Here is a 14,996-nt window from a genome sequence, read left to right on the forward strand (position 1 = left end):
ACAGTGGTGGAGCCTTTGTCTGCAGGTAAAATTATAAGGTCAGGATCAGTTATAGTTTATAAGTGTGACTTACAGTACTCCTACAAAGTTGTTTTTGTTGTTCCTGTTGTTAAGGTAATCAGATGTATTGTGAAAGAGCTCATTTTACACGAAAATACGTGCTTTTGAGAGTTGTTAGGAATGAAAATCAACGGATTCTTTGTAATTCTATTCTTGAGTACCACTGAAAGTAATGTTTCTTCTGCTGAACTTGTAGCACATCAATGACCTAACATCCATGGATCAGAATTTAGAAAACAAAAATAGTGTTCGATAGTGATAGAAGCTGAAAAATGAATTAAAATTTCTACCACGGCTAGACCTTGAACCCATGTCTCCTGCTTACTAGGTAGCTATGCTGACCATTACACCACTGTAGCGGTATGAGTGAAATAGCTGCATGGGCTACCCTAGTCCAGTGCCCTCTTTAACACAAATTTCAATTCATGCGTTCAGCCCGTTTTCCCCTTCTTCGACCAGACAGCCTCAGAAATCCTGATGATTTAAGAAGGGGAAAATGGGCTGAAGGTGTGAACTGATATTTGTTAGGTAGAACACTGGACTGAGGTAGTCCTTGCAGCTGTGTTACCCATACTGCTACAGTGGTGTAATGGTTACCTCATCTGCCTAGTAAACAGGAGACCCGGGTTCGAGGTCCGGCCACGGTTCAAATTTTAATACATTTGTTAAGCTATCATTATCAAAGATAAAGCTGAGACTCATATGTCTCAAGGAAACTGTAATTCCTTTAGAGTAAAACTAGTGTGTTATGGTTTACAAAGATTGAAAAGAGATAATCCACAAGATAAATTCCTGTGGTTTCAGGCCAATGTGTGTATTCAACATTTTTACCTCAAGTCAATATTTTAATCACTTCTTCATTTAAAGGGGCTACTTCTGAACGCATGGGCAAAGCTTTCAACCACAAACAATTACTTCCAACCTTTATTGCACTACATAAACAAAATTTACACACAATGGAGGCCAATGACACAGCTACATTTCTATACTATATCCACCCATAGCAATAGTTGGCTAACGAACACCTAGGTCTACAGTACCTTGTCAATAGTTTGCAATATTGCCATAACATTCAGCCATAAACTGCAACATTTATAACAAAGCTAGGTTAGCAAATGTGATGTAAGTTAAGGGATAATGTCACAGAACAATAACACTCATTACCAAGGTTGTTATGTTTCAAAAACATTACACTTTTTAAAAGATATCTGATGGGCCTCAGAATATGTGTGGCACACTTGTATAATTTTTCATAAACATTACACTTTTTAAAAGATATCTGATGGGCCTCATGTGTGGCACATTTGTATATTTGTATATTAGTTTGCACTTCATCTCAATAATGCAACCTTGTGGTCCCAACAGTTCTGTGGATCACAACATCCAAACAATGTGTTAGCATACCCGTGAAATTATTGTAACCCCAACTAGTTGCAGATGGTTAGCACTGCATGCAGGGACTGCTTCACAGATTGTTATTTTCAAGCAGCTATGCAGTAGATTAGATTACTATGACAATACCTGTTGAGGTCACGACTTCAAGAGACAGATATGGCAGCTGTCCAAATAGTACACATTAGGTAACAATGAGTACATACGAGGTGTGATCAAAAAGTACGGAATTTTTTAATTTTGTAAGCTTTATAAATCCAATTGTCAATATTCTTTAAATCTTGTTGGTACATGTGTTTCTGACGTATGTTTGTATTTTCAGCTGTTTATTGCTGACAGTTAAAAAGGCTATACGTTTTCAAGCGATTGCAAATGTTCACTTTCAAAAGGGATGGATTACAGAATTTGAACTAAATTTTACTTGGAAAATGGAACAAAGTGCAGCACCTCATTCGAATTGTTGACTGTGGCTTTTGACGAATCTACTACGAGAAAGATAAGAGTTTACAAAATTTCAAAGAGGGTCAAGAAGATGCAGGTGATGACCACCCTGAATGCCCTAGCACATCAGTTACTGTCAACAATATGGAAGATGTAAAGAAAATTGTTCTGGAGAATTGCCAAATCAACATCAGAGAGGTTGCTGATGTCAGCATACCCTTTGGTTCACACTGAGCAATTTTTTTTTTTTTGATGTTTTTGGCACGAAACTTGTAGCAGCAAAGTTTGTTCTGAAATTGCTGAATTCCACCAACAACCAAGTTGCATAGACATCACTCAGGAATTACTGAATTAAGTTGACAATCATCCAGAACTTCTAAAGACAGTTATAACAGGTGATGAAACATAGTTCTATGGATATAACATCGAAACTGAGGCCCAGTGTCCCAATGGAAACTACCTAAAGAGACAAGACCAAAAAAATTTGACAAGTTCTACGAGAAGTGAATGTTCTTCTCAATGTTTTCTTTGATTACAATGGGACAGTGCATCAAGAGTTCATGCCTCATGGTCATAGAGTCAACAAGGAATACTACCTGAAAGTCATGTATTGTTTGTGTGAAGCAATTCAAAGAGAACAATCAGAATTGTGGCAAAATCATTCGTGGAAACTGCATCACGATAATGTTCCCACTTGCACGTCAATGCTTGTTTGTGATTTTCAGGAAAAACCAAACCAGTTATTTTGCCTCAGCCTCCAAATTTGCCAAACATGGCCCCCTGCGACTTCTTTCTATTCCTGACGCTGAAGAGAACCATGAAAGGACATCATTTTGTCAACATTAATGAGATAAAAATAGAACCGCTGATAGAGCTGAACACCATAACGAAAAGTCAGTTCCGGAAGACCTCCTAAGGTTGGAGAAAGTTCTGGAATAAGTGTATTATATCTGAGGGGGATTACTTTGAAGGGAACAAAGTTGGTGGTGATGAATAAATAAAGATTCTTTAAGAACAACAAAAATTTCTGTTACTTTTTGATCACTCCTTGTACATCAGTCTACAAGCACAGTAATAATAAGAGTAAATATCATTTCATCCAACAGCCATCTAACTGCCCAAATTTCACATATACCGTACCTTGGACCACTTGGAACTTGGAAATGGACATTCTCAATTCCTGGATGGAATGCTTTGACCATATCCTTTGTAAGCTCTGGGTCTGGGAACCGAATGATCAGAGACTGATTTCGGAGACCTTTCATGTGTGAAGATTCAACTGCTAAAGCTCTTTCTGCATCTTCCTTGTTCCAAGGACGTGATGGATAGCTCTGCGACATTGGTCGTCTCTTATTTGACTTAGGTTTGGTGAAGGTCTCCTCCTGTTTTTATACAATTTTATTTGTAAAATACAATTATATTCTTAAATAAAAAATGCTTTTCTTACACACAAAGTGCTATAATTTATCATACATTATCTTACTTGCTCAAGTAAATTTTTGAGTTTATATTTCACATTCTAGTGCAAAATGATACCAGAGAATGATACTGCACATTATTGTATTGTGCACATGAATTTGTAGGACGCAATTCAAGATAAAGAGAAAATATTAACTCCATAATTACATACATAATTAACTGACACAACTTACAATTTTGCAAATATGAATGAGAATAATTTTTATACAAACAGTAGCTATGAAGCTTCCTCAAGAGGTGTTGAAGGGCAAAACAAGTTATTCAACATCAAAAAGACTGAAACACCTGAAAATACAACTTTACATCAGATTAGAAAAATAAATTTTAGAAACCACTCCCTCTCTCACACAAAATGCACTGAAAGTTCTCAACAAAAAGGAATACCTCTAAATTTGTGGCACATAAAAAGAACAGATCAACCCTGTTGGTCAGATTTTGTCTGTTGACATTTTGTCAAAATACAGGTTTTGACCAATTAGTATTTTGACTCAATTCACCAAAAGAAATATATGTACATTGCATAAATGGTATCATCCTTGTGAGCCTTACGAATCATGCAAACAGCATCTTTGTTCAGTTGACTATAAAATTTGATGGCAAAATGTTGCTCAAACACATTCTAAAGGCGCAGTGGCAAAAACTGACTTCATCTACAGTCACTATCAACCATCCCTTGTCACTGGCTGAGAAAAATCAGTTTCACACATTTTCAGTCTAAAACTGCATGTCTAAAATGTAACCGGAGAATTGTGAATGTTGGTTTTAGGTGAGATACAGATGGTGCCTGGTATAGCCCACAGTGTTTCAGGGGGAATGATATTTTGGGAGATTGCAGAATGGACTATTTTGAATAAATTATTCTGTACAACAGATATCCAATTATAATTTGTTACAGAGATAAGTTTTCATTCTGCACACTGATACTATAGTTTGTACCTTACGAGTCTTTGGAGAAACACTTGGTGGAACTGAACATAAAAAGTAGTTAATGTTTCTTGAGCGGTTGAGAACGCGATTATAATTGAAGACTGTAGCTTAACAAGTCTTGGGATGTAGTGGAACATAGCAAATAGTTAAGCGGGTTTTGAGTCTGAGTAAATGTGAACAGAAAGCTAGAATTTTGGAAATGGTTTACGCTGATTAGGTTCTGAAAGGACCTATGGACAATGAGAGATTAGCGCAAATGATGACTGGGTTTTGGCAGTGGGGCATTTAAAGGTGGCCACATGTCAGCCATGCTGGACTGCAGGTACTTGGACCCTAAGTAGCATATACGGTGGTCTAACGACGGACATAGCACTCACATTAATAACACGAAATGAAGCTAGGGAGACCAGTAAATGAAAGTGCATCAAATCAATTAACAGAGTGCAACACATCGTATAAAAACTGCCAACTGCAATCATAAATATATTTACAATTAAACCATTCATTCCTTCATAAATATTTATACTTACCGAGTGACAAATAATTTTAGGATACACGATAAATTGTATGGCTGATAATGGCACTGCACAGTAGCCATCATCAAAGCAAACAACGAATATTACATTATTGTTGTTAAATATTCTGTAATGTTCAGTTTGAATGCTACTCACCATACAGCGGAAAATTGAGTTGCAGATGGCACAACAAAAGACTGCCAAACTAAGCTTTTAGCCAAAAAGGCAGGCAGAGACTGTGGTCATGTGTGTATGAGTTGCGCTTTTTTGTGTGTGTGTGTGTGTGTGTGTGTGTGTGTGTGTGTGTGTGTGTGTGTGTACTTTGTCTAAGTCCAATGAAGGCCTTGTTGACCAGAAGCTCACTTGTTTGACAGTCTTTTTGTTGCGCTTATCTGCAACTCAACATCTTCACTGTATCGTGAATAGCAATCTATCCTTTTCATATCACTAACAATGTAGGAAAAGATAGATTGCTACTTACACTAAAGAAGACACATCAAGTTACAGACAGGCACAATTAAGACACTTACACAAAGCTTTCAGTCACAGCTGTCATCAGTAAAAATAAAATAAAAAAAAAAAAACCCACCCACCCACACACACACACACACATATATATATATATATATATATATATAATGGAAGGAAACATTCCACATGGGAAAAATTATATATAAAAACAAAGATGAGGTGACTTACCGAACAAAAGCGCTGGCAGGTCGATAGACACACAAACAAACACAAACATACACACAAAATTCAAGCTTTCGCAACAAACTGTTGCCTCATCAGGAAAGAGGGAAGGAGAGGGGAAGGGTTTTAAGGGAGAGGGTAAGGAGTCATTCCAATCCCGGGAGCGGAAAGACTTACCTTAGGGGGAAAAAAGGACAGGTATACACTCGCACTCACGCACATATCCATCCACACATACAGACACAAGCAGACGTCTGCTTTTAATTCGTCATGGATTAATTCGACATCGTCATGGATTTTGATACCTCTTCCCCAGAACCTGGCAGCCCCTCTGCTGCCACTCGCTCTACAAGTGCCTCACCAGCGCGGCGCAAAGACAGGGGGAAATCTAAACCGAAACGCTGATATGGCTCCCATACTTCAGTGGAATCTGAATGGCGTCAGACCTCGCCTTGCAGAATTGCGGCTGTTAGTACAGGCAAACCCCATTTGCATCTCTTTGCAAGAGACACATTTTAAAGAGACTGACACGCCTGTGCTTACGGGATATCGCATGTACAGGCAAGACGACCTGACTGGTAATAGGGCTCAGGGTGGGGTGGCAGTGTTCATTAAGGACACATTCCACTCCTCACCTGTGACCTTAACCACGACGCTACAAGCGGTTGCAGCTCGGATCCTGGCCCAGGTTCATGTTACAGTGTGCTCCTTGTATTTACCACCCGCTGAGCTCATTGACAGTGAAGCCCTCGCACGGCTCATTGATCAGCTACCCCGTCCCTTTCTCATTTTAGGAGACTTTAATGCTCATAATGCATTATGGGGTTCCAACAAAACCTGCCCCAGAGGCCAGATGATTGAGCAGTTGCTCAGGACTTCCGACGTCATACTGCTGAACACAGGTCAGGCCACGCATTTTAGCACCGCTTCAGGTTCGTCTTCTGCCATAGACCTCTCTATTTGTTCGCCTGTGCTTGCGGACATTGCTCAGTGGGTCGTCGACGACGACCTTCATGGCAGCGACCATTACCCTATCTGGCTCCATCTGCCAGTTGAAATGGATCGTGTCGCACAGCCGCCGAAATGGTTGTTCCGGAAGGGAAACTGGACGCTCTACCGGCAGTTGGCTGTTTTTGAACGGTGTGAAGGCGTCCAGGATTGGGTGGATCACATTACGGCGGTGATGCACCATGCCGCTGATGTATCCATACCAAAGTCAAAGGGAACACCTGTGAGGCAGCCTGTCCCTTGGTGGAATGACGACTGTCGTACCGCCATCAGAGACAGACGGGCGGCTTTGAGGAGATTCCGTCGGTGCCCCACTGCTGTGCATCTGACAACTTTCCGGATAGCACGGGCGCGGGCGAGGAAAATCGTTCAGGAGAGTAAACGGAGGTCTTGGCGTGAGTTCCTGAACTCCATCAATAGGTCCACATGGTCTGGATAGATGTCTGCCTGTTACACATTACGACCCTCTTCAACTGTCGGCGGTGTCTGTCAGTCAACAGATGAGGTTGGCCTGTACGCTTTTGTGCTGTACGTGTCCCTTCATGTTTCCACTTCGCTATCACATTGGAAACAGTGTGATGTTTAGCAGTGCGGAAATCTCGCATACAGACGTATGACACAAGTGACACCCAATCACCTGACCAGGTTCGAAGTCTGTGAGTTCCACGGAGTGCCCCCATTCTGCTCTCTCATGATGTCTAATGACTAATAAGGTTGCTGATATTGAGTACCTGGCAGTAGGTGGCATCACAATGCACCTAATATGAAAAACATATGTTTTTGGGAGTGTCTGGATAGTTTTGATCATATTGTATATAACTGCATCAGTTTAGTGCTGTGTTGCATAAAGATATACTATTCCCCTGAATCACCCTGTATAGCACAAATCACAATTACACTCAGTGACACCTGACTACTGATGTACGACAAACACTGAGGTGTAGCTTCCAAGACATAAATACCTGTAATACAACTAACTTTCCATAATGCAGATAATTAAAAAAATATTGCTTACTGAAAAAAGATGAAGGAAGTAAGTCAGTAAATTAACAAGTTTGGCCCCAACAAGCAAGCAGTAAGTGATTCAAACTATTAAAACAAGTACTTCAAACAATGCATATGACTGTAAAATAAGAAGAGGGGTAGCCGTTTTGATAACGAACTTAAATACCTTATAGCATGTTAGGAATTACTTGTGGCATGCCATGAAATCTTAAAACATTTAATAATGAAGCTTCTACAGAGTATATGCATGGAATTGTGGACAATTATCTTTCTTTTGTCTTGTTCACTGCTTTCATAGCACACATCAAGCCGAAAGGCAGTGTAGTTTTCAATCGTCCCCATTAACAGCTGACAGGCAATAACATTTGTTCTCTTTCCAAGCACCTAGTTACTGCTAAACAGTGACACTTGCTCTCTTTCAGACTGTGCTTCCATGCTTCATGACAGTCTCATTTGTAGAGCAACTAAATTACTAATTGCAGCTGAAGGGTCCGTGATATTTTGATACAGCAGCAGAGCTGTCAATGTGTGTCTGTAAGTATGCTAGTGCATCTTTAAATATCTATATCGGATGAATGGGTGAAAATGAAGAATCTCATAAGCACATAAGGGAATTATGGACCATATTTATAACTTTTTCAAATGTGAATCTGAAAGTGAGACCCCACTTTTTTTTCAACCTGAAGTCACAATAACAGACAGTAGAAGTATGTGATACTGATGATAGAACTGTACACTGAATTGTAAACTGAAGTACCACAGCTGTAGACACAACAGGAGGAGTTGCTTTTGTGTGTTACTATTTGGCTTATACACGGTCCAGTCATATTAATGTGACCACCGCCATGGTTCAACATCAATGTGCAATCATCACTCGCATGTCACTCGAGGTAGCACTAGTGGTGGAGAGTATATAAAGCATGTTGGAGGGATGTAGAACACAGTGCAGTCGTCATAATACACAAACGGAGCAATTTATCTGGCATTCAAAAGAGCACCATCATTGGCTTTCAGGTCAAGGGTCGAAGCATTTCCAAAATAGCTAAGTTTGCAAACTGTTCACGTGTCGCTGCAGTTAAGTATACTGCACACGGAGAAATGGTGGTATCCAAAACAGACACCGAAGCAACTGTGGTGCATAGATGAAAGGGGTCAACAACAGCTGCAGAGATGTGTATGGGTGAACAGATGTGCAACTGTCGAGCAACTGACTGCCCAATGAGCCAAGAGGCTACCAACAGTGTCTCCTCAATGACTGTCCAGCAAACATTGCTGCATATGAGCCTCTGCAGTCTGGTTCACACATCCATGCTGACTGCTGTTCGTTGGCAACTAAGTTTGGAATTTTCAAATCAATACCACAACTGGACACAAGAGGTGACCTTTTCAGGTGAATCAAGTTTCTGCTCCATCAGACAGATGGCTCTGTCGTGTACAGTGTGAAAGTCTGAAAGCAAGCAACCTGCAACAATCATCAGGAGTGACAGGGCCAGATGAAGGAGCATTATGTTCTGGGGAATGTTTTCATAGCATTACTTGCATGATGTCATCATTCTGGATGGCACAGCAGATGAACACAATTATGCATCTGTCCTACATGCAGTTCGTTTTTCCTCCTCAACACAATAGCATGTATCAACAGGACAATGCGACACACAGCTCACAATGTATGTGATGGTTCGAATAGCACCAGGATGAGTTTACTGTACTCCCTTCACAACCAAACTCTATTCCTGCACGTCTTGTAGAGTTCCACGTAGCAAATGATGGTTTTAAGTCCAATACTACAGTTTTCTCAATGAGTAATGTGTAATCATTACTAGAGTTCAGATTTTGCATATTTTGCATATCATTTTTTTACGGTACCTTGTGTTGTTTCTTCATGAATTATGATATTTTGGAGGTAGTAGGCTACTTTAATTTCAAATTTAAAATGCCACATATTTGCATATTTTTGGCATTTGAGCATATTACTGTCATATTCAGACGAAATGGTTGTAGAGATGCATGTTTTTACATTTAGAGGTAATATTGTGGTTCATTTTGTTCCCTGACAACCCAAGAACCTTTCAGAATACTAGGCCAATAAATTTCCAAAATGAGATAATACATGACGAGCCATCAGAATAAAATCATTTCAGGTAAATGCGGGTAGCTTATGGTGGGAAATTATCTTATTTTGCCATTTAGGTAGTCTCTCGGATAAGGATGCTAAAGACTTGTGATGGTTCTTTGTTGCAAGATGGATTATCGGAGGAGAATCGTGCTACGGTATTTGTTGTCTGCAGTTAATGTGTGTTCACATCGCTCACCTGATCTCTGCAATGCGCCAACTATGCTCCACTAGTTACTGTTGGCATTTCGGAATGTGAATCATTCTTGCGTGTGTTTCTGTGCTATTCACATCGACTCTTTTCTACCTTCTTCAAATTATTAATATGCCCAGGCCAAAAACCAATAATTTATGGAAATGGATCGAAAGCGATTGTGCATACATAACAAACGGAAAAATAATATTCTACCAACTATGTGAAAAAGAGGTACGTTTATCTTTTTCCCCCCCTTTTCCAATAATATTCCCAAGAAATTAAAATAATTATTAAGTTCATTTGTAAATTTGCGTGCATGTTTTCTATGGAGGAATGGGAGGGAACAAAAAAAACCTTTAGGAATTACCTTCAGCATTCTTGCAAATCAGAAAAAAAATGTTAAATGTTATGAGGGGATCAAACTTCCAATTTTTAGAAACTTATTTGTAGTCTTAATTCACTGTTTTGAGTGACCATCTCGCGGGTACACACTGTTCTCTTACATTTTTGTACAACTGTACGTACTTACTGATATTTATTCACTTCTCCAACACTTTAGGCCAGGGTTGAGAAAAAATTTCAACTGGATCAGCATAAAAAGACAACTCAGCACCAGAACAATGTAACCAAGACAAGTTTAAAAACTTCACAGCAACCACTGATCTCCTAATTTTCGAAGCATATGGACGACAAAAATGAGTTCAATGAAGATCTTTGTGAGGTTTTAATAAAAGCAAACATCCCCTTGAACAAACTGAAGAATGAAAGATTAAGGGCCTTCTTGAAAAAAATACACAGGAAAAGATATTCCTCAAGAGTCAATGCTCAGAAAGAACTATGCGGGCCCACTGTATGAAAATGTGAGGTTTTTCAGTAATTTTTTTTTAACGTAGGTATGTGAAAGTCAATGGATATAATTTGGTATATACATGGGCCAAAAAAATAGTAGTTTAATTAAAAAATAAATAAATAAATTTAAATTATGTTCGAATGTTTATTTTTGTAAAATGAACATTTTTACTTGAATGTAAAGAAAACTAAATTTAAAGTGAGTGAAAAGCGAAAGACAAATGAAGAAAGGACTTGAGGAGGAGACAGTCTGTCTCGAAATGTTCATCACGGCAGAAAAGAAAGTAAATTTATTTTTAAAGAATATAATTTTTTTGTGCAAATTAAACGACTATTATTTTGGTCAATGTATATACATAAGAAAATAGTCAAAATATAGGTAGGTGCTAAAATGGATATAGTTTGTTTTCGTGTATGTATCTCCTACATACTGTCCCCATGTTTATGTGTATTTTTTAAATTTAGTTTCTCTATTACAGACATTGGAGAATATTAGGAAAGGCATTTGTGATTCTCCAGTCTGGCTAGCCATTGACGAAACCACTGATTCTTGCAGTCAGTATATGGTGCACGCCATAATTGGAAAACACTCTGCCAATGAGGCTGGATGAAGACACCTCATACTGCGTGAAGAAGTGGAACGAATGACACACGCCAAGATTGCACGGACAGTGCAGGAAGCAGTGTGTACGTTTTGCCAATATTGAATAGTGTAAAATAAATTATACGTAATATAAGGGTGCAGTTTTTCACATCATATCCTGAGCCAATAATTAGTTTTTCACATCATGTCCCAAGCCAATAGTAAAATAATAAAAAAAAATTGTAAAATCCTTTGATTTTCTTTCAGGCGTGCTATGGAGAAGTGAAGATCAGAAACGTGGGGAGAACAAGGTTTTGGCCATTGTGACAGATAGTGCCGCATATATGGTGAAGGCCGCAAAGTCTAGTCGGATGTTTTACCCTAAAATTATTCATTTCACGTGTCTCGCTCATGGCATCCATCGAGTCGCTGAAGAGGTCAGAGCTGCACTGCCAGAGGTCAACAGCCTTATATTTTCAGCAAAGGTGGTTTTCATCAAGGCATCAAGTCGAGTGAGAGCTTTCAAGACTGCTCACTCTGACTGCCCACTGCCACCTGAACCAGTCTTGACGAGGTGGGGAATGTGAATTTCAGCTGTAAACTATTATGCAGACAACCACAGAAAAGTTGAAGAGGTATGGATGAGTATGTAGTTCTGGAGAAGTTGAATAAGCAAAGAAAATGAACACAACATAGAATTCCAATATTACGCTCATTTCTCGGTACAGCAGTTTTCAGTTGAAATCGACATTCACTAGATTACTACTTTCTTGTTCCAGGTCCTAAAGGGCTTTGAAGATGGCGAAAATTTAGCCATAACAAAAGCTACGGACACCCTGAAGAATTCCAGCATGTTACACAGCCTATCTTTCATCCGAGTGCACTTGGGTGGCCTTCCAGACCTAATTGAGAAACCTGAGACTCATAACAAGGAAGATACGAAGGCAGTGGCTCTCATCGTAGGACTCAGAACACAGAGCAAGAGTTGGCCAGGTCGGATCGGTGAGAGGCTCAGAAGAAAACTGGATGCAGTTCTTCATAGAAATCTTGGTTGGCCTACGATTCAGAAGTTCGCCCAGTTACTGGAAGGAGAGAAACGCTCTGAGAATCTAGATGATTTCACGTCGTCTGACGTTGCTGCTCTTAAATTTTTACCTGTAGTGTCATGTGATGTTGAACGATCATTTTCAAGATTGAAAATGTTATTACCTGACCACAGGAAAAATTTTCATGTAGAGAATACGGAAAAAATGTAGGTAGGTCAAACAAACTCTAATTTTTATAATTTTCCAAACATATCATGTAAGCACCTATATTATACTTCATTTTATTCATTGAATTATAGCCATTATTGAAAATATTTCATGGTTACTCATTAATTTTCCCAAGTAAGATGCATATTTTAAAGAATTGATCTAAGAGAAGGCATAATTAAAGAATTTTAGCTGCATGTTTAAAGGCATATAGTGGAAGTAAGAGCATATTTTAACTGCATATTTCGAGGAGTTTTGGCGCATATTTCAGGAGTTTTAAGTGCATATCGATCCAAACACTAATTATTACTATGCTACACTATCCAAAGGGGAAACAGAAATTCAGAATCATAAAAACAACTTAACACAAAAAAAGAACAGTTTAAATTAGACTAGTTGTGAGCCTCAGTGCTAAATAAAGCAAGTAGGGCTAACTCTTCCACACTACATGATCGACAGCCCATGTCAACATGACACAGTGATGTTAGGAAGCAGTCTCACAGCATCATGACCCGAGTGTGGCATTGATGCATATAAAATAGTATAGCATGCTAAGAATTTTTGAATTTGAAGCTACTATCTTGAGTCTTTATTGCCACAGAGGAAATCTCCAGCACTGGGTGATGAAACATTGGACACAGAAATAGGTATCAGATAACAGCCTAATGTCCTCATAACATAAATCATCTATGATGCAAATCCAATAAAATCTCTTCAGTTTACAAGCCATGTCACTTCAAGTAAAACACTTGACAATAACTGTCTGCACCAACATCACATTTGAAGTTACAATCATTGACTGCTAAGGCTGGCACCAGTATTCTACTTATATAGTTGTGGAACACCGTGTCAGCCTGGCAATCAGTGATTTTAATTCCTGATGACAATGGTGGAGGCCGCTATCGAAAGGTAGAGTGTTTTATTCAAAGTGATGATAACATAATCATGGCCAACACTTGTTTTAAAAATCATGAAAGAAGACTGTATAGGTGGGCAAGACCTGGGACACTGGAAGGTTTCGGATTGATTATACGTAGGTTGAAACTTAAATAGTGGAAACACTGCTGTGGAGACACTATGCAATGGAATCTACTATTGTCGCTGATAGCACACGTTTTTGACATACCTACCTTACCCCTGAGCAAATGGACTCGCCTGTCCCACGTCACCAGCGTGCGCACAGTCGAGGGAAACACAGTCACTTGTGAGCGAGCGGTCTAACATAACAATGTCAATATGTTTTCGAAACAGGAACAATGGAGTTGGATCAAGACTGAATGTGGCAGATGTTGTACAGCACGTCAGTGTCATCAAGGCCTTCAAGAGGCATGCAGAGAATTGGCAGTGCCGTACACAACTGTAGAACGTTGGGTAAAAGCCTTCAACGAAGGTCTGCAAACTGTGGCAGACATGCATCGGGCAGGTCGTCCTAGCGTCTCTGAAGAAGATGTGCTTGCTGTTGCCGCGTTAGTGGACAGTGATCGACACCATACGATTTGTGAACTCGCCCACAAAACTGCATTAGTGCATATGACTGCGCTTCGCATCCTGAAGGAACGCCTGGGCATGCAAAAAACTGCATCACGATGGGTTCCACATGACTCGATGGAAATGCGGAAATGGATGCGTTAAGACACTGCTTAGACGAACTTGGAGCGCTATGAGTGTGAAGGAGAGTCTTTCTTATGCTGTATCGTAACACTGAATGAGACATGGGCCACATCGTACGAGCCAAAACTGAAACACCAATCCAACGAATGGTGTCATTATGGAGGGAGGAGGAGGAGGAGGAGATTAGTGTTTAACGTCCCGTCGACAGCGAGGTCAGTAGAGACGGAGCGCAAGCTCGGGTGAGGGAAGGATGGAGAAGGAAATCGGCCGTGCCCTTTCAAAGGAACGATCCCAGCATTTGCCTGAAGTGATTTAGGGAAATCACGGAAAACCTAAATCAGGATGGCCGGAGACGGGATTGAACCGTCGTCCTCCCGAATGCGAGTCCAGTGTGCTACCACTGCGCCACCTCGCTCGGTGTCATTATGGGTCGACGCGAAAGTCGAAAGTGCATCAGAACCCCAGTATGGTGAAAGTGATGGTGATTCTCGTGTACGACTGTGATGGTGTTATCCTAACGCGTTATGTTTCTCCACGACAGACCATCAATGCACAGTGTTATTGTTTGTTTTTAGAGCATCACCTGAGACCAGCTTTGCGAAAGAAGCGGCAACACTTTCTGCGCAACCCACCCATCATTTTGCACGACAAAGCGTGGGCACATACAGCGCAAGCTGTGGCTGTTCTGTACTGTCGATGGGAGTGGGAATTACTGTACCATCCACTATACTCCCTCGACTTAAGTCCTTGTGACTTTGGTTTGATTCCAAAGATGAAGGAACCACTTATTTGCATTCACTTCAGACCTGTTCCAGACATTCTCAGCATCAACAGAATAGGCTCTGCTAATGGTATACTAAGCCTTCTGCAT

The 14,996-nt window shown here is 40.0% G+C and overlaps 1 protein-coding gene across 3 annotated transcripts in view; it reads right to left on the bottom strand.

Annotated features, from left to right (window-relative positions):
• The window catches only part of LOC126418440 (uncharacterized), a 137,741-nt gene that overhangs the window by 71,522 nt on the left and 51,223 nt on the right, over nt 1-14,996 (bottom strand). For all 3 annotated transcript variants that reach the window (XM_050085199.1, XM_050085201.1, XM_050085200.1), the window contains exon 4: nt 3,034-3,275. In XM_050085199.1, coding sequence (XP_049941156.1) covers nt 3,034-3,275 — 242 coding nt within the window. The remainder of the gene's footprint in view (nt 1-3,033; nt 3,276-14,996) is intronic.

This window comes from Schistocerca serialis, chromosome 9 (genome assembly GCF_023864345.2).
Source record: "Schistocerca serialis cubense isolate TAMUIC-IGC-003099 chromosome 9, iqSchSeri2.2, whole genome shotgun sequence".
NCBI classification, from domain to species: Eukaryota; Metazoa; Arthropoda; class Insecta; order Orthoptera; family Acrididae; genus Schistocerca; species Schistocerca serialis.